The 20,778-nt window shown below is 40.5% G+C and overlaps 1 protein-coding gene across 2 annotated transcripts; it reads right to left on the bottom strand.

Annotated features, from left to right (window-relative positions):
- Positions 1-6,758: 6,758 nt before the first annotated feature.
- Positions 6,759-18,483, bottom strand: PROK2 (prokineticin 2). Of its 2 annotated transcripts, XM_002758554.6 has the most exons (4): positions 18,291-18,483; positions 14,823-14,948; positions 9,977-10,039; positions 6,759-8,353 (listed from the first exon to the last, which is right to left on the bottom strand). In XM_002758554.6, the coding sequence occupies exons 1-4, from the start codon at positions 18,384-18,386 to the stop codon at positions 8,249-8,251; spliced, it is 390 nt and encodes a 129-aa protein (XP_002758600.1). In that variant the 5' UTR covers positions 18,387-18,483; the 3' UTR covers positions 6,759-8,248. The 2 variants fall into 2 exon arrangements, with proteins under 2 accessions (XP_002758600.1, XP_008980275.1); XM_008982027.5 differs by lacking the exon at positions 9,977-10,039.
- Between the last annotated feature and the right edge of the window lie 2,295 nt (positions 18,484-20,778).

Here is a 20,778-nt window from a genome sequence, read left to right on the forward strand (position 1 = left end):
CATGAACCACTGCACCAGGCCACATACATTGATTTTTGGTTTGAACCTGGAGGAAACAGTAAATAGTTTCATTTTCTTGAAGATATAGATGTGCTGTGATTTTGAAAGGCTTTGAAAAAGTATTTACCTTTCAATGCCATCTGATATATGTCCTATTAAAAAATTCTATAGGAATCATTAAGCTTAAAATGCATGAGGTGAAACTTTTTCTTGTCTTTTCACTTAACAGATTTATTTTTCCCTTTTATTCCTTATAAATTCCCCATATATTTCCAGAATATCGACCAATGTGCATGGCAAAGTGCTACATAGAAGAGAAAGACAGAGAAGAGATAGGAAAAGCCTGTCACAGGAACTCATTCTGCAAAGTGACAAAAGGAGCATAAATGTACAGTGTGTAATTCTTTTAACCCACAGTCACAATCAGTTTAATTTGCATATCTGTCTTGAGGAATTATGGGATACCCAGAGCTATTTCTAGAATTTAATTTGCATAATTGTTCTAATCCTTTATGAGTATAGTGACACGTGGTCTCACAAAGGATTTTTTTTTAAATTTGTAAGTTACTTCATAAGTTTTATAACTATATTAGAATTTAATACTTTTGGATATACATTTAATGACTTTCTTCTATTGAAAGAAACACAATTATATAAAGACATGATTAGTTTTCTGTTAATTGTATACTACTTTGCTTTTGCTAGTTTGAAAAGCAGCTTTGTTCTCTCTTAAGTTTGTCATTTAATGTTTGATCTTTTCTTTTTTCTGGTATCTTTTGGCCAGATTAAAATTCATTTCAACAACATAAGAAAATGTACAGTTGTAATGGGCCTCAGTGACTTTTCCTTGTCTCTAAAATGTCTTAATCCATGGGCAGGTGACAGCTTTGAGTTTAAAATACTGGCTGCAAGAAGATGGATTTACATATTTTCTTAGGGTTTGGAATATGGAGCTCTCGTGACCAAAATTTTTAAGTAAGTTTAACCATTTGAAAATTCATTCTTTATCTGATTAGCAGGTTCTCATTAAGATATCAGGACTATAGTTAAGAGTAAAACTCAGTTTTGACATTTGACACTGACAGCTCTCAAACCCCATCATTCTCTCTTTCTCTTTCTCTCATTATATCTTTGCTCTACATCTGAGCTAGCCAACCCTGGTAAGAACTCTCAGCCTGGCTCTGCTTCCTGATCATAATAAAACCAAAAATCAACCTCAGTGCCTTGCCATTGCCACCTGGGCCAACCTGTGTTTGCTCTCACCAGAACATTCCATTATGTGAGTAATAAGTGTTGTCACATCCTCCTGTCATCAGTCCCAACATCCAAAGCAGTTTTGGGTGGGTGGGTGTGGTGACTGATCCCACTCTCTGCATGGCAACCACTGAACAAGAACACAAAAACAACGTTTAAAACATAATGAAATGAAGTATAAATTATAACACCATGATGCACTTTTGAAGACAATGATTCCACTTATTGGTTAGGGTAGAGGTGGGAGTGCTTCAACAAAGCCACACAGTGGCATGATGGTTCCTCCCTGATAATGGGGTGACTGGTTCTGGAGGTTATCCACGGACCCACATTGGTGGGTCAGCTCTACCATTTTCCCCAATTGCCTTCACTCTCTGCAAAGCAGACAGATTCATTATTGCATCTCCTCATTAGAGAGGAAGTGGAATTTTCTTTTAAGTAAGAGAGGCAGATCACTTCTGTTCACATTTCATCACTAAGAATTTATGTCACATGGCCACACCTGGGCAGCTGGTAAATGCAGTCTCCAGTCTCTAGATGTCTAGATAGATGGTCATGTACCCTGCTAAAACAGAGAGAGAACATGAGAAGTAATGAATAAATGTGAGAATGAATGAACTGTGGAAGACAATTAAGAGTCTACCAATCATATTAATATTTTCCTTGTAGAAATTTTTTCTCTTCTAACCACATTCAAAAAAATATAGAATATTCACATTTGCTGTCCAAAGGACTAATAATTTCAGACACCATTCCACTCCTATAAACCAATCACAGCACCACAGCTAGACACATACTTTTCTCTAAGTCTCTTACATTTTGAGCCACAAAATATTTTCTTTTAAATTTCTATACAGGAGCAAACATTCACCCACATACACATTTTGAGCCTGAAATATTTTGCTCCTCCATTTCAAACTCCTACTTTGGATTTCAAAAATATATCTCAAGAGCAAATATTTAGGAGTACAGGTTGAACAGTGAGATTACCTTAGAGCCACGCTGTCTTTTCCAAATGAAATAGTGACCAGTGGACCTTGTCAAGAAAGAACAAAACAGATTTGCTTCAACACAATACAGAAGGGGTGGAGGTAGGTGGGGAGGTAGAGGTAGAAGAAGCTTGGCATCTAGATGATAAATGCTGATGAGACACGAGATGATGGACATACGAGACTTCTTTACACTTCCTTTCCTTTATGTTTAAAAATTTCAATAATACAAAGTTTTTGTTGATTTGCTTGTTTTTAAGAATGAACCAAATGCACTCCTGCCAGCCTCAATCTTGTTTGGAGGGAAACTCTATTTGAGAACTTCTCAGCAGTTAGTCAACTGTTTAACTTAATAAAGCACAATGTTCCCCAATTTTGCTTGTAAAGCTTTCATATTTGTGCAAAAAAAAAACATTTTTCATAAGTTATATCACATTTTAATCAAGATTACTAAAATTTAAACAATATGGAAATGTGTTAGAAGTGTACTCCAAAGATGTGAAGTTGGCTGGGTGTGGTGGCTCCCACCTGTAATCCCAGCACTTTGGGAGGCCAAGGTAGGAGGATCACTTGAGCTTCAGGAGTTCAAGTCAAGACCAGCCTGGGTGACAGTGAGACCCATTTCCTTAAAAAAAAAAAAGGAAAGAAAGAAAAGAAAAAAAAAAGATGCAGTATCATTCATCTAATTTGTCTCTGATGGAATTTATCTGAGCCCTTCATCTTAAACTTTATTTTTAAGAGTGACTATAAAAATTTCTTCCTTGAAACACAATAAACCATAGAGCTGACAGACTTTTTTTAATTGAATATGTAAACTATATCCAATGTTTGCTATTCCACTACTATTTTTCTTGTTTTTGAGACAGAGTCTTGCTCTGTCACCCAAGCTGGAGTGCAGTGGCTTGATCTTGGCTCAAGGCAACCTCCACCTCTTGAGTTCAACAATTCTTGTCCCTAAGCCTTCTGAGTAGCTGGGATTATAGGCATGCGCCAGCTACCTGTTTTGCCATGTTGGCCAAGCTGTTCTTGAACTCCTGGCCTCAAGTGATCAGTCTCCCAAAGTGCTGAAATTACAGGTGTGAGCCACCAGTATCCCCGGCCCCATTCCACTATTTCGAAAACAAAAATATTTTGTTCATTTTTTTAAGATTCTGATTTTGCAATGTCACATTTGGAGGTTTAACTTTTTAAATACCATCTTTTCAACTTTCTGTACTGGAATAAAAACACATGATCATTAAATGAAGCCAAGAAGACACAAAATAGCTTTACACTAAAGCAGCAGTTTTCAAAGGGGCATAATTTATCTCCACCTGCAACCTGCAGAGGGCACTTGGAAGTGTCTAGAGACATTTTTGGTTTTCAAAACCTGGGGGGTGTTACTGGGAACTAGTAGCCAGGGCTGCTGCTAAACATCGTGCAATGCACAGGAGAGTCCTCCACAACAATAAATTACGTGGCCCCGGGCCAGGAGCAGCGCTGACACCTGTAATTCCAGCACTTTGGGAGGTTGAGGTGGGCAGATCCCTTGAGGCCAGGAGTTCAAGACCAGCCATGGCCAATATGGTGAAACACTATCTCTACTAAAACACAAAACTTAGCCAGGCATGGTTTTGCACTTTGGTAATCCCAGCTACTCAGGAGGCTGAGGCAGGAGAATCACTTGAACTCAGGAGGCAGAGGTTGTAGTGAGCAGAGATCACGCCACTTCCCTCCAGCCTGGGTGACAGAGCAAGAGTCTGTCTAAAAAAAAAAAAAAAAAAAATTGTGGCCCAGAAAGTCAGTAGTGCACTAGTGTTGAGATTGAGAAACTCAGGTCTGGAGTAATGTGAGAGTGCCTGGAACTATTCACCAAGGTTGTCACTCCATGGAAAAGGCCGTCGTTTTACCCAGCTGGCACAACGGGTGCAACTGCATGAGTCAGTGTTCCAGGCTTTATGATGAGGGAATCCCTACAGGGGCATAAGAATGCATACTCAGTATGCACGTAACATGCATTAGCCTTTGCATTTTGTTGCCAGCAATCATGTTGCCTATACCACAATTTTCTACTTTTTTGCTTTTAATCTTTTGTGACAAATATGTATTTTATTGAAATGCTTACCAGTCTGATTTATTGAGTGTAGTGCAATATTGGGCTTTCTAAAGAACTTAGATGATTTATGGACCCAGTAAAACAGAATGGAATCCTGAGATGTATGGGGAAGGGGCTGGGAGAGGGGAGTGCCTGTTGGGGAGTTCAGAAGCTGGGTCAACCAGGAGGGTGCACTAGAGGATATGAGAGCTCATGAAACCCAGGGAGCTGTGAAGCCAGCCAGGTTGGATGGGGTCTGCTTCCCTAATCTAATTCTAGGGAATTTCACATGAATTCTTCAAATGGGCTAGGTAACTGCTGCTGGGAATTCTCCAGTGGAACCCCTTTGTGTGTCTCCCTCTAGAATGAAAGGAAACCAATGCTGAAGACCACAGGAACTTTTGAGGGTGGCAAGAAAATCAAAGACTCTCAGCTACTATCCTCATTACTAATTCATCTAGAAAGGTGTCTCATCAAATAGTGTCACTGGGTACCAGTAATCTTTCTATAGGAGTACAGTCCTCTTATTGATTCTCAGTGGCTCTCGACTGTGGATACACCTTACAATTAAATCAGGGAGCTTAAAAGAATCCCAACACTTAGGCCTCATCGTATAAAAATGAAATCAGAATTTTTGAGATTGGTGGGTGACAGAAAAAAATGGGAACCATGCTTGAAGAACAGAATCACAATTGCATCTCTAATTTTGGGAAATGTGTACTCTGAAAGTGCCCTAAAAATATATGCATATGTGTGTGTGTGTGTGTGTGTGTGTGTATGATAAAGTTTATTTAAAGATCATGCTGTTAAAGACCATCATCTTTGAAATAAAAAATTTAAAAATCCTGGAATGAAGATCCATTATACGACACAGTGACTATAGTTAATACTTTATACTTGAAAGTCACTGAGAGATGTTAACTGTTCTCATCACAAAAAAATAATGTGTGAGGTAGTCCATACATTAATTAGCTCAATTTAGCATTCTACAACATATCCATATTTCAAAACATCATGTTGCATACCATAAATACAGTTTTTGTCAATTAAAATTTGTGAAAATGCTGGAGGAAACAGTTCTCTTCAACACAAAAGGGAGTACTAAGAATTAACAACTTTGGGGAAATGAGAGGATGAAATATTAATTTTGAGGATGTTATCAGAATGACATGGAAACATGAAGATGGAAACACCATAAAAGGTTGCTGTGAATTTCACAGGGACCCTTAGTGAATACCAAAAATGTCCAGTTTTTAAAATTAAAATGGCCCCCAGCTTTAACCTTCTAAAAATGAAGCTAGAAAAGGGTAGGATGAGATTTCTAATATTGAAACCAATGAAGAGGAAAATTGGGTTATGTATTTGACCTATCACTGGACAGACTTTGTAAAAGGCTCTAACAAAAGAACTACATTGAAATACTGAGAAGAATGAAGGTCCTCAGTGAGCTAAGAGGGTTTATAGGAAATAGTTTTGACATAAACATTTTTATGGTTTAAAAAAATGTTGCTTTTGATAAAAGGCAAAACAGTCAGAAATGATAGTTTTCATGAAAGTCAATGTTTGCAAAGAAATCAGAAGGTCCAGTAGAGTTTGGGCATCATCTTCTGGCATAAGATTTTTTTCTACCTTAGAATGAAGGGTATTTTCATTCATGGTATTTTCAAAGTAGACTACGGACTTAGTTTTTTTGATAGAAATTTTCATTTTGCCTTACCTTGTGGAAATTCTGGTATATGAAGTCCCAGCATGTGTGTAAGACGATCCTAGGAACTGGAAAAAATATCATAGCTTTTTTCTTTTTCTTTTTTTGATACAGGGTCTTGCTCTGTCGCCCAGGCTGGAGTGCAGTAGTAATACAATATCACAGCTCACTGCAGCCTTGACCTCCCAGGTTTCAGTGATTCTCCCACCTCAGCCTCCTGGGTAGCTGGGACTAATGGTGCATGCCACTGTGCCCAGCTAATTTTTCTTTTCTTTTAGAAATGAGGTTTCTCCATGTTGCCCAGGCTGGTCTCAAACTCCTGAGCTCAAATGATCCTCCTGCCTTGGCCTCCCAAAGTGCTGGGATTACAGGTGTGAGCCACTGCACCGCATCAACATAGACTTTAAAGTCATGGACATTATATGAAAACAAACAACAAAATCGCCAAAATGCCTGTTTCTTTACTCATAATTCCACTTGTTGAACTTGAACTTTCTTCAGCAAACTCGCAGAGGAATGTAATCAGGAACACGAACTAAACAACCGAAAATAATATTTTTCTGCCCAAGCTTGGTAATCAACACAGCAAACTCCCATACACTTATGGGACACATTAGCCCAAGGGGTAAAATTACAATGTGCAATCGTAAGCCCAAGCTGAGTCAATAACTACAAAATCGACAGTTTCTGTGTTTGGAAATTGTTGGTGGGTTGGCATGGGCAAGTTTAGTCAGTTAAACACATTTCTTCAGTTGTTTATTTGCGACGTTGAAACCATTTACAATACTTGATGGGTTTTCAAGGCAAGCCCACGTTGGCATCACTGTGTGGTAGCACCGAGCACCCTGCCTAACCACCCGGGACACACTCCCATCACTATCTGCCAAGTCAATACACTTCAGTCCCATGAGTCCTTTCCTGATTACAATCAATTTTGCATGACAACATTCTACTTCATGCTCCAAGATCTCGCTGATTTACACATTATTTTTTGAACCACCTTAAAATCCATGCAACAGATTTTATTATTTAACAGAGTACATACAGAACTCTGCTGTATGTAAAACAAAAATGCACATCATCTTTGGGACTATTTTACCAACTTTGGGGTCTTTATCCATGTTGAAATGCAGCATACTTAGAAATATGCAGATAATAAAAACTGACAACAATTGTGACAAAAATAAGGATATAATATTAAAATAAATGATATACAGTACTGTCATTATTCTGATACAGAATTTTTACACAGCAATATTGATACAGGTACAAACGGCAATCCATTACAATCGACCTTTCAGTTACAAACAAGGTTTAAGTTACAACTTAATACCAATTTAAAAATGGTAATTAGTGTTATGCCAGATTAAAATAAATACTTCCTCTTCCAGTGACATTTTCTAGAATATCTCTAAGTAGGAGACTTAAAAAAAAAAAAACTTTATAAAAAGAAAAAGAAGTTAATGTAATCTTTTATTTTTAGAAAAATCCAAATCTAGAAATCTGGACAAAATTAATTTGGCTTTCTATTCCCTCTGTCCACACACTAGCCCAGGAACCGAGGTGAAGTCCTCTTGGAGTGACAGGTTTAGGAAGGTTCCAGCAGCACTCCCAGCGTCTGCTGCACGAAAGGAGTTTGGAGTGTCAAGTTCAAATATACATTTTTTTCACTATTTAAATAGCAGGCAAAAAGCTGGATTCCCATCAGTGTTTCTGCCATCAAACTCAAGGAGATAAACCCTCCACTTTAAAATGCAAGAGGAGAGGAGAGAAATGGAGAAAAATAAAGTAAGGACCTTGAAATTCTTTGAGGTGGAAGAGGCAAGAGACCAAAAGTTGTATGTGTGTATGTGTGGTGGGGCACAAATGGGGCTTGGAGTGGCGAGAAAACAAAGTTTCTTTAACAAAATGTCAAATTCTTATTTTCCTAATTTTTGTGAAAATAAGTACATTTTTGACATTAAAAAAAAAAGTCAAAGCCAACCAAAACACAAACAGGGAAATGAGAACCAGTTCCATAATGCCTTACACTTTATATTTCCATCCAAAATTAAAATTCCCTTTGGATTAAAAGAAATCATTTAAAAATCAAAGATAAAAATGTTACTTGGAAAGTTGAGGAAGCAAGAGCATTTCTTTCTGGCATATTCTTTGTTTGGCACGATCACAAATAAGACTTTACAGATAAGATGTGACTATTCACATTTGGTTTCTACTCTAGAGTGATTACTTTCGGGCTAAACAAATAAATCGGTTAAAGGAAGTCCGTAAACAGGCCAAGCCTGGCAGACATGGGCAAGTGTGATGCATCCTCCGCCCCAAAAATGGAACCTAAATAAAAGAGAAAATGGAGTCAGAGCTGGAAATGTTTCAAAAACAAACAAACCCAACCATTCTTGAGATAGCTCTTTAAATAACAATAACTAGTGTTTATTGAGTGTTAGCTACCCATTAGGCATATACTCAGTACTTTTTACTTACTTATTATCTATTATGTATTTTTAAGGTAGAGTCTCAAAAATGCCGGCTCTGTCACCCAGGCTGGAGTGCAGTGGTACAATCTTGGGTCACTGCAACCTCCGCCTCCCGTGTTCAAGTGGTTCTCCTGCCTCAGGTTCCCGAGTAGCTGGGATTACAGGTGTGCACCACCATACCCAGATAATTTGTGTAGTTTTAGTAGACATGGGGTTTCACCATGTTGGCCAGACGGGTCTTAAACTCCCAACCTCAAGTGATTGGCCTGCCTCGGCCTCTCGAACTGCTGGGATTACAGGCATGAGTTACCACATCCGTCCTGCTCAGTACTTTTTATATGTTTTTCCCATTCTGATAATCACCCTGTAAAGATGGCAAGCACTTTATGCCCATTTTACAGATGAGAGGATGAGGCAGAGACTGGTATATTGCCCAAGGTCACTTATCTAAAACTTAAAGCTTGGCTAGCAGTGGACCTGAGAGACCAAGCTTTTAGTCCTCAAGCTGTACTACCTTCTACTTTTTATCATTTATGTCTTTTTATGGTATCCTATCATTGGAGCTCCTTAAGCTTGAACCTGGAATCATGGGCATGACCATGTCTATGCAATGAACAAATATAAACTCACCATCATTGAGTAATATTTAAATTCATACATTTGCACACAGATGCCAGGAGTCAAAGTGCTCGGAAAAAGACTTTAAAACGAACCGAGGAAAATCAGGAAGGAGGCAAGCTCAGTCTGCATAAATGGAACAAACCATGCAGCAGGGAAAGGTCTGCTTCACTGGAGAGTCACTCTAAGAGCCCAGCCCATGTCACCAGCCAAGCTGGGTTGACGAGGGTCAACCAACAGCGAGCGTGGTGGTTCTCTGTGCAAGTGGCAAATAGTGTACACTCCAAATATGTATGCTTTCTAGAATAAAGACAGAAAATATGATTTTCCCTCCCCTAAGGCATAACACATTCCTGAGAATATGCCTGTGTTACAGGTAATATGGAGAAAGTTTAACCCTAGGCCTGGAGCATCTGTGAAACTGGATGGCAAGTGACTCTGATTCAGGTTACAGTGAGAGAGATGAGTGACTACAGGCTCATGTCTCTGAGATGTTTCCATAGCTTACACATGGCAGAGGATGTGTTCTTCTTGCTCCCAAACTCAAATGCTTTACTCAACGTCATTCTAGTGTATGTCTCATTCTGTTCCACCAAAAGAGGCCATCCCACGTCAAGGATCTGTCCTCATGAGAAAATCTGAAATGCATCTTTTAGATGCCTTCCAAATAGATTTCTTTGTATGTTTCATGTAGCTATCAATACAGATGACCAAATCTGTCTACAGACAGTGACAGAACCATTCTAACCTTATTTTGGGGCTGAACTGATAGGACACACCCAACTCTGTGGTAGTTCAACAATGTAAAGGCTAATTCTTCTGGGCATGTCTTTCGGTGGTAACACACTCACATTCTTCTTACCTCCTTTTTCCTTTTCCTTCTCTTCCTCTTTCTTCTTTCCTGCCTTCCATTCTCAAAATTGTTCTGGAAGGGCCAGGGAGATGATTGAGATCAATAAATACAAAGGGAAGAAAAAGAGGCAATGGGAGAGCAGGGTGTGTATGTAGTGAACTGACAGAGCAAGATCTGGCCAAGCCATTCCAGTTCCTCTGCCTTTTTGCTATGTCATTACTTCCCAGGTTCTAATGACAGCATCTATATGCAGGCATGTTGACCACTGGATTAATATAGACTTGTGCTCAGAATGGTTCTGTCACTGTGTGAGTCAAAGGGAACTCTCGGGGCCAGCTCTTTTGCTGCCACCAAGAACACATCAGAGGAGGTGAGTACAGCTGGACTGGCTTAGACATTTATAAGTGGATAGCATGAGAAGTGATAATCAATGATCTTTATAGCCTACTCTGACCCTGAGACCTTAAGTTTCCTTTTTGCCAAGCCTAAAGTTGCTACATGGGCCAGTGATTCTCAACTAGGGATGACTGTGTTATGAGGGGACCTTTAGCAATGTCTACAAATGTTTTTTGTTTGTCGCAACTAAGGGCAGGAAGCAGGGTGCTATAGGCATCTAGTGAGTTGAGGCCAGGGATGCTGCTAAACATTTCACAATGCACAGGACAATCCCCACGACAAAGAATTATCTGGCCCAAGACATTAATAGTGCTGAGGTTGAGAAAAATAGACACAGAGAGCAATATCCAAGTGAAAGGAGCCCGAAGTGTGTCAGTGAAATACACCTATAATGAGCATGTCAGACTGCTATAAACAGAGACCACCAAGTATGTTTCTTTTATTCAGTCATTCAACAAATACTGAGTGCCGCCTACATACCAGGCCCTATCTTAAGTGCTGAGCATATAGCGATGAATAAGACAGGCGAGGCTGCGCATCACCATGGAGCTTCCCTCTTAATGATACAAGACAGACCACCAGTAAAATTGTTTCAGCTGCTTGCTGGTCAGTGCCCTCGTGCTGCCCACAGCCTGGTACTTTCTGCATCATGACCCTATGCTTATTCTCTGGCCTGTTGCATGGAGTGGGCAGTGCCTTGGGCCCAGTAGAAAAGACAAATCTCATGGATTGTGTGCCTCGAGTCAGCTCTCAGAAGGCATCCCAAACCTCAGCACCAGATTTCTGCTTTGTCTGCGACAGAGGTAAGTGGCTTCCTTCTGGGGTGGAGCAGAAGTCCTGGACTGAGGTTACTCAGCTGGAAGGGGAAAGTGCTCACAGTCAAACACGATCCTGCTTTCTTCCAGATTTTGCTCTCTTCTCAAACACCTCCAAGCCTAGACCCCCAACTCTCTAAAGAGGGGACCATATCCGTTTTACTTGTGAGCATATAGCTCTTAGCTTGGTACACAGAAAACACTCAGCAAATATTTGCTGTGTGCCAATCACATGTCCCAAAACGCCCCACAGAGTCTAGGAATTCCTCAAAGGGCAGCAGTGGGATGACCACCTGAAATCCCAAGGCTCCTCTCACTCTGCCCTGTTCAGCTCTGAGCAGGCCCAACATAACTCACACCACCAAAGTCAGAGATGGACTCACCACGAAGCCCAAGAGGCCGAAGCCCCTCTCATGCAGGGGTTCCTAGTCCAAGACCTAGGAGGGACCCCAGTAGTGTGTTCACAAGGTCATCTGCTTATGTAGAACTTTTAAAAATATCTTTATACTCTTTCTTTAAATCAAGGACATTAAGATTGTGTGAACATCACTCTGGATCTGCTTCGACTGACCCTAACATCATGATTACACTGAACTGCACGGCCCTTAATACCTAGGTGCTTTTTTCTCATTCAAACTCAGTTCACTCAGATCTGTGAGCTCCTAATGACAAGAACCATGATTTCCTTTTTTTTCTTTTCTTTTCTCTCTTCTCTTTGAGACAGTCTTGCTCTGTCACCCAGGCTGGAGTGCAGTGGCATGATCTTGGCTCATTGCAGCCTCTGCCTCCCAGGTTCAACTGATTCTCTCACCTCAGCTTCCCTAGTAGCTGGGAGTACAGGCACATGCCATGATGCCCGGCTAATTTTTGTATTTTCAGCTGAGACAGGGTTTTACCATGTTGCCCAGGCCTGTCTTGAACTCCTGGTGATCTGCCCACCTTGGCCTCCCAGTGTTGGGATTACAGGCGTGAGCTGCTGTGCCTAGCCAAAAGTCATAATTTCTGATATTATACACTTAGTAGATGCTTATTAATTTCTTGACTGGCCCACTCACTTCTGTATCTATGGACACCATGTGACAAAGCTAACAGGCGTCTCATAATCACAAATGCCATGAGAAAGTGCTTACAGAAGATGCACACTGGAATCACTTAGTCCAAACCCATGGTTTACTTTAGACTCAAGCAACGCTCAATCCTAAGTTTCCAATAGCCTAGAATTCCAAACAGCAAATTCTAGAAGTTACTGAGACAGAACATCTATTACTTTGAGAAAGCATGATTCTTATTCTTTTGCAGCACTTTTAAAGAGAAATTAGCACTTATAAAAGGGCAACATGAGGACCCTTATAGTAATGGAAATGTTCTGTGCCTGAACTGTATCAGTGTCAATATCCTGCTTGTAATATTGTAGTATAGTTCTGCAAGATGTCACCATTGGGAGAAACTGGGCAAAGCATATGTAATACCAAGGTTGAGAAAACCTGTATTACACTAAAGCATATTTCTGTCTTATAAGTCTTTTTGCTGAATTGAATCTGTAACCACAGCTATGATGCTATCCCAAAAAATAAACATAGATGCTGGTTCTCAATGTTGTGATAGGAAAGATGAGAAAATTAGCATATTATGCTTTCCTCCCCATCTTTTGCTAAAGTTTTAGTTATATTAGTTATATTTTATCAGTATTTAAAAAATGTTTTAACTTTAAAAAGATTAAAATTTTAATAAGTTCACATTCTGAAATTATAATTGTTTACATGATTTTATCATAGGTTGGTTCTAAAATAGAAAACACTAATAATTTTAAAAATATTAATTAAAAAAAAACAAGTCCCAGGTTTTTAATCTGAATTTTTTTTCCTTCAGAAAAGAAAAATATATTGGTCAACTTTCTTTTTTTTTTGAGATGAAGTCTCACTCTTGTCACCCAGGTGGGGGAACAGTGGCACAATTTCAGCTCACAGCAACCTCTGCCTCCAAGGTTCAAGCAATTCTCCTGCCTCAGCCTCCTGAATAGCCGGGATTACAGGTGCCCGTCACCACGTCTGGCTAATTTTTGTATTTGTATTAGAGCCTGCCTCAGACTCCCAAATTGCTGGGATTACAGTGTGAGCCACTATGCTTAGCCAAAAACAAAGGAGAAAGTTAAGAGTAAATGTTTCAGAGACAATAACTTAAGTGTACCAAAGACAGCTCATAATTCAACAGGGGTATTGAATATAATGAGATCAATACTAAAGGCAGCTGGGCCTCTTCTTGGGAAGTTTGGCATTGAGACACACAACTAACAGTTTAAACCCCTTCTGTCCAAGAATAAACAATGTATGTCGTGTTTTCAAATGACAGTGCAGTCTTGCATGGTAAAACCACGGGAGGGATGGTTTAAATGTAACAGGAAGCATTTCACAAGGCAACCACCGGAAAGGCAAAAGCAAATTCAGTCTTTAGATAGGCCCAAACAACTGGAATCCATATTACAGCTTGCACAGCTAAACCTGGGCCAAGGGGCCACTATTTATTTCATTCCGTGCACTGTGAGGAGGTGAAAACATTAACTGTTCTCTGGGACTGTGGAGTATAGGAAAGATGTTTGGCTCTAGTATATTTTTAAACCCTAAATCACATGTGAAAAAATAAGACAAAAAATAAAATTTGCTTTGCTTTGAAAACATTCTACTTGTTTGTAAAAGAAAGCATACAATGTGTAGAAAGAACGAACACTCTAGAGAGACTGAGCTCTGCCTCCCGCAGGCCACCTGGCCTAGGACTTGTTGCAGTGCCTCTAGGGGCACTTTACCGATGGGAAAAATATGGAGGTGGGACCAGAGGAAGGCAATGCAAGCTGGCATTCCTGGGGGGCTCTGTTGAGACCACACTGTGTTTCAAAAGTCTTCAATCAGAAGGCCAAGAACTCTCTAGCTCCACACACCTTCTGCCTCCCACCCACCCGCTTCCACATATGATATAAACCTTCCTGACCCCTGTAGACAGGTGGGTCTGCAACCCTTGGGGACACAACCTCTCAAGCCCTGTCCAATCCTGCCATCCTATGATCATGCCACTACCGTTAATAACTTTTCAAAAGTGCTGTTTAGGTCACTATGATATTGAGATACCAGATAACATAGTAAATTGGAAAACTGAATATCAATCAATCCCTAAAACTATGAACACTGTACCCTGTAGGTGTTTTACATACAAGAGTAATTGCATAATCAATTTTCTTAAAAAACCCAAAACGCAGAGCTTATTTACTTCTGCCTTATCAGTAGATCTAATATTAAAAGCAATCTTTTCAATAACTTCTGTACTATGATTTCTGCAAAGGGGCATACTAGGGCATAATACTTTTTTGTTCTTAATAACTTTTAAGCAAATTCATGTATTGGAAATTATATTGGCAATATGCTTCTAACACCATGAGAGCAATAACATGAAAATTATCACTGGAACAAGAAAGGTAGATGATACAATTGTTTGAGATGAAAGGGGAGAGGAGAGGGGTATTTTCCACTGTTATCTTCGCTAATCTCCAATATTCATTTTGTTTGTCAAGTACATTACTTGGTCCTTCAGGTCATACAGACCTTGCTTAGAGTTATCACAACAGAACCACCATGAATACAAATATATATACTAACTTTACGAGTCAGTGGATGGCAGCTGTCTCCCAGTTTGCCCATAGGTGTGCAAATCCTTATGCTCTTAACCCAGATACTGACAGCACAGCACATGCCTCCACCACACTGGGAGTCCTTGTCACAAGCCTGAAATGTAATAAACAAACAGATAAATATAGATAACAGGAAAGACTCAGGCTAAGGAAATCTAAAATTAGCAGTGAAAATGCGCTTTCAATATCCAAACACTTCAACTTTAATAATCAGATATATTTTTAAAAAATGATAACCTTCATTTGCTTGTGTATATCTACGATAAAATCTGATCAGAATAGATATTTCTCATTTTTTGATATTAGATTAAATTCTAGCCACTGGATTATGAAAATCTTAAATAAACAAGATTTAAAAAATGAAATCAGCTCTCCTTTTCCAGGATTTTATGGCTGAATTGGCTTTGAACTTGAAGAACAAGACCATCTTAGTCTACACTACACATGGCCATTAGGAACTACATAAATCAAATCACAAGATTTTATGACTATTAACTGCAGAATACATTGGGCCCAATTTTAAAAAGAGATTTAAATAGTCTCTAAATCTCGCAAGAAATACTCCAGACCCATAAAGGCACTGATGTAAATTTTAGAAGTGCTCATTTTCCCTTTCAAATATTTGCATTTTGGTTCACGAGACTTGACGTTTCTCACACCACTGACTTGCTTTTTCACCATTTTCTCTTTAAAGAAATCTCATAGGTTGAGAATGGACAGACCAAGATGCTTGCCTTATATTACTCTTCCTTCAGGTGAATAAGCTGCAAAGAGCAAATGACTGGCTTCGGATAAACGACAAACACATTACAGAATCAGCTGAAGGATCCTGGAAGATCCATCAGATTAAGAAATGCAAGCGACAGGTGCAATTGTCAACAGTAATTACTCAAGGCACCTGCTTTCAATATAGAAAGTTGTAAATACATACGAAGAATCCACTATACAGGAATTTCCATACTCTCCTAAATAGAAATAAATAATGTAGTCTAAATTTATTTGCATGAAAATGGATCTGAAGAACTTTTATTATTTCCTAGAACCAAGAAAAAATAGATTGCTTTTGTTTCAACCATGGGCAGTAATCTGTTTTGCTAGTGATAAGATAAAAACATCCTGTACTATATACATAAGAAACTAAAACCTCTATAATTCAGGCACAAATTTAAATGTAAACTTAGTGGAAACAACTAAAACTGTCTTTCAAATTTCTCAGTTTTGAGGACAGTCAGAACTTCTCAGGACATAAAAATATGGACACATTAACATTATTTATCATTAAAAGTAACCAACTACTTTCCTTTAAAGTTCATTTACTTCCCTCATTAGAATTTCTCAATCTATTTAAAACAAGTATCTGGATAAAAGCTAAAAATTTCACTTTGAGGTATTTGGATTTTATAAGACAATATATAAATGTTTCCATCTTCCAATTTTTATCTGCATGCCAGAAAATATGTATATGTAGCCATTACATTCCATAAATAAGTCGTCTAGTCAATGATTTTTTACAATATAGTTTTAACAAATCTATATGGGCATATAAATCAATTTCAAAATACCTACATACATTACCCAAAAAAACTGTAGATGTGAGGCGGAAGTTTTAGCCAGTATTTTATTTCAACAGATGCTCAATACCCCAGATTTTGAGGCCCCATGAACTTTTTTTTAATGAGACAATCAAAAATCCAGTCAAAAACTTTAAAAATTCAATCACCTGGATGTTTAACATGCTATACACAATATACCTTGATAAGTCACTGAGTTTTTCATCTGAATCCAGATGGTTCCTGTCATGAAGACATAACTACATTTTATTGCCCTATTGCTTTAGAGACAGTTAAAAAATTCTCTTTTTGTAACACTGAGTTAAAATAACAACAAAAACAGCACACAAAACTATATAAGTCCAGTCTAAGCCTCTCTAACAGATAGACAGCCAATGTGATAAAATTTTATACTGTAACAAAAGCTTCAGTTCTTGGAAAATTTACAAGGAGTTGCATAGGTTTATATATTTTTAATTAGACAGCTGTTTCCTAATGCCCTTCATCCTTAACCCATTGCAACTCTATTCAGATACTGTTGTCCTGTGAATGGAACAAAAAGATACTTATATTGCAAGGGGATCTTGGGCTCAGAGGATTAGGAGAAACTTTAAATGAGCCAGCAGGGGAAGAGGGAGAAAAAAATCCAATCATGTTTCCATTCTCATGTATTAGAAAGACCTGTAAAAACTGTTTTTCAACCACATGGACTGGCAAAGCTATGCAAGTAATTTTTTTAAAAGAATCTCTTTTCTAATAAATACCACAGAGCTTACAGTTAAATATCTGTCGGATATACACAAATGCTGTCATATCATAAGAACCTGCAAAATGCTATAAACCTAATAACTAATATAGAGAAAATAGAGCTTTATTTTCTCAAGACAATGACATTTCCTTTCAAGTTAAATGTTATTTTATTATCTATGTATCAAGATTTCAAACACAGCCGTTTTATTTAAATCCTACTATGTGCACTTAAATATTTGAAGTAATATAATGAAGGTGTGAAATAATTCCTCACTTAAAAAACAGTAAAGCTGCCTGTGTGCCTGCAGGCAGCAGTAAAGCAGGACATGATAGCAATTTTGTCTTGGTAATGTAAACTAGACATTTCAGTATTGTACTGCAAACCCATTCTTCAGAAACACACAAAATTGTTAGGAGTGGGAGAGAACTGAACTAGTTCCTACTTACAAAAAAGATGAAGACGTCTTCTCTAAGTTTAAACATCTACACAGCAACCTACTCCACCATTATACCAGAGCGCTGGAGGTGCTTTGCCAGGAATTAGAAATTTAAAACTTTATGAGGAGACCTCAAGACACTGGGGGGAAAAGCCCCGGAACCCAGAAGGAAGCGCTCACAATTGCTTTTCAAAGTGCGCACATGGCCCTAGACCAAGCGATTTCAAAGGGTTTCTGCGGAGGACGCAAAGGGGAGCAAACTTTGAATGTAGGATTAAGACTCCGAGCACTTAGGGATTCGTCTTGCTCCTTTGCATTTAAGGAAGGGGCCGTCAAATTTTAAGGTTCGAGGCTGGAGCGCCTCCAAAAGTACTTGAGAAGACTTGGAGAGAAACTTCTTTCAGTTTAACAGAAGGAAAACGTGAGGAGTGAGGCTGTGCGTAATAAGGAAGAAGGGGCAGAAAATGATGATAAAGGTAGTGGGCGACACCCTTGTCACTTTTCTTCCAGGACGCGCCCAGTGTCCCCAGCCGTCTGCTGCTTTTGGATATGGGCACTGTCCCAAGTGTGCCAAAGGTCAACTAGGGCAGGTGTCCCCTCCCAGGGCGACCCTCCCTTTACCTCTAGCCTGCCCTTCAGGACTCCATCCCAAACTCCCAGGCGCGCATCGGGGCGGACAGGTGTGCCCGGGCAGCTTACCCCGGTGATCACGGCGGCGTCCCCAGCACGGGGGGTGAGCAGCAGCGGAGGCAGCAGCAGCAGGAACAGGAGTGGGGTGCAGTGTGGGCTCCTCATGGTGCCCTCGGGACTGGACGGCCACCGGAGGCGGTTAGGGGCGCGCGGGCCGGGGCGCGCTGGGTGGAGCGCAGAGCGGCGGACTGGCAGGCTCGGCGGCTCCCGCGAGCCTCCAGGCCGTTATAAAGGCAAGCGCCGCTGTGACTCACGCCGGTGCCCGCCCGGCAGCACACACGGGGGGCACGGCGCAGCACACACCCCACGCCCCACGCGCACACGCGTGCCCGCCCTGGCCCGGCCGGCTCCCAGACGAGCACGTGCTGCGCCCCCCCCCCGCGCCCCCGCCCCGGGCGCCACGCAGGCAGCGCTCCCCACGGGGCGCCCCGCTCCGCGTCGTTCCCTTCGCCGTCGCCTCACCGCCGCCTTTCGCACGCGCCGGAATCGCTTTTGTGGTCTGAGACACTCATTTGCTGTCCTGGTTTCCAAAGCTCCACGTGCTCAGCGCCGAAAACTTGCACATCATTTGCTCTACAGATGTTTACCGGGTGCCTACTACGTGCCAGGCGTTGTGGAAACATAGCAGGCGGGGAGGGGGGGTGAGGGGGTGGAAGCAGCCCCTGAATCCGTTCGTTTGCTCAGCAGGTCTATACCCGGCGCCCACTGCGTGCCAGGTACTGCCACCGGCTGTGTCCTTATGGTGGAATAACTTAACAGAGAAGACAGACATCAATCAAATGCCCTGGAAACGTGGAAGGCAGGGGGGAAGAACAAAGGGAGAGCAAAATCGCCCCAATCCCACACCCTCGACAACATGGAAGGATTTGTCCTTCCAGCTGCGGGAGTCCTGTTTGTTTCTTTCATGTCAGATGCCTTCCCTTTATGCCCACATCTGTTCCCGACCCTCTCCTCTGACTTTCCTCACATGTAATTTCCTCCCCTCTCCAGCCCCGCGCCAGCTCCAGGCCCAGTGGTTCAGGGTGATGCCAAAGGGAAATGAGAATGCCTGCTTTTGAGTGCCAGCCTGAGGCCCCTTAAGCCCTAGGGCAGCTCTCTTCTTAACTTTCCAGCCCAGGAAGATCACCCTTTGGTCTTACACATGTAGTAGGGCGTTACTGTGATTCGTTCATTCATGTAAACATGAAATGAGTTTCTAGTGGGTTCCAGGCACACCAGGAAAGGACAAATGACAGATTTGCCCTCCACCTCTGACCCTGGGCTGGCTCCAAGAATTCTAGCCCGTTTCCCTCAACAAAAATTCTATCAAGAATACCTAGATGTGACTACACCAAACTTGCTTGCCCGTTTTGGGAAACCCAACTTTCTTCCTGAATAAGCAGAACCTCTGGCTTTCCTGGTCTCCTAAGAACCACAAACTGCCGAAAAGCAGATGCATCTTTCAGCCTCTATATTAAATGCAGTAAGGAGAGCTGAGACAGAGTTACTTTCAGACTGTGGGGCTCCCCCATGCCAAAGCATTCAGACGACATGTGGGGGTTGGGGGGTGGGGCAAAGGCAAGCAACCATCTGAATGTTAAACATCTGAATACGTGGAAACCCCAATCTTTGGCTGATTTTTGAAAACCTTTTTCACACATGTTCCCATGTTTAAGAAACACCCCAAACAGAAAACACAAAAGGAGACAAAGCCTTTTTTCAACTTAAAAAAAAAAATGTTAAAATTGGACTCACAGTGGAATAAGTAGAAACAGTAGCAAGTGACAGACTTGTGGAAAGTTTCCTTTTCCAGTATCCATGCCAACGTTAGCTTGGGAACGCTGCCGGCTAAATGTAAAAACCAGTCAACATGGATTTTAACATTCCTATGACTTTTTTTAATGGTCTATTTCATATTCGCTACTATTGAATGCCAGCTTGGGTATTCCCTGCTTCTTCAAGCATAGAAAATATGATATGTCTACATAGGAAAAATCAGATTTCAAGTGGCTGGCTTCTTACGCAGCTGTTTGGGAAACAGTCCTCATAAAGCTGTTTTGAAACAAGGCTGAAAAAAAAAGAAACAAGTTTGGAAACACTTAAAAATAGGGTTGGTTTAGTTTCATGTTGTTTCTTTTGGAAATTTTAATTGTTTTAATGCTTTAGAGAAGAAATGAAGGCTCTTGATATGTCATCTTTGTGTCTGAGGCCAAGTTGAACATTGAAGTCTGGCTTCAATTGTTACAAAGGAAAAAATGAGAAAAATGAGTTTGGATTAGTCCATTAAAAAAGGTAGGCGGTGCAATTTAGCAACGACAAATAGAAATGGAAGAGTAGTTTATTGATTCTGTTCTATTACTGTGACCTGTTGATCTTGCCACATGATCAATTCTGCCCAGGCATAACTGTATCAGGTGAAATGAGCCTGTGTGTATAAAGTGTAGCCTACCATATTCCAGCAGACTATCCAGGCTCCGCTTAAATGAAAACACAATCTAGGAGGGTCTATAGAACCCTA

Source organism: Callithrix jacchus, chromosome 15 (assembly GCF_049354715.1).
Source record: "Callithrix jacchus isolate 240 chromosome 15, calJac240_pri, whole genome shotgun sequence".
Lineage (NCBI taxonomy): Eukaryota > Metazoa > Chordata > Mammalia > Primates > Cebidae > Callithrix > Callithrix jacchus.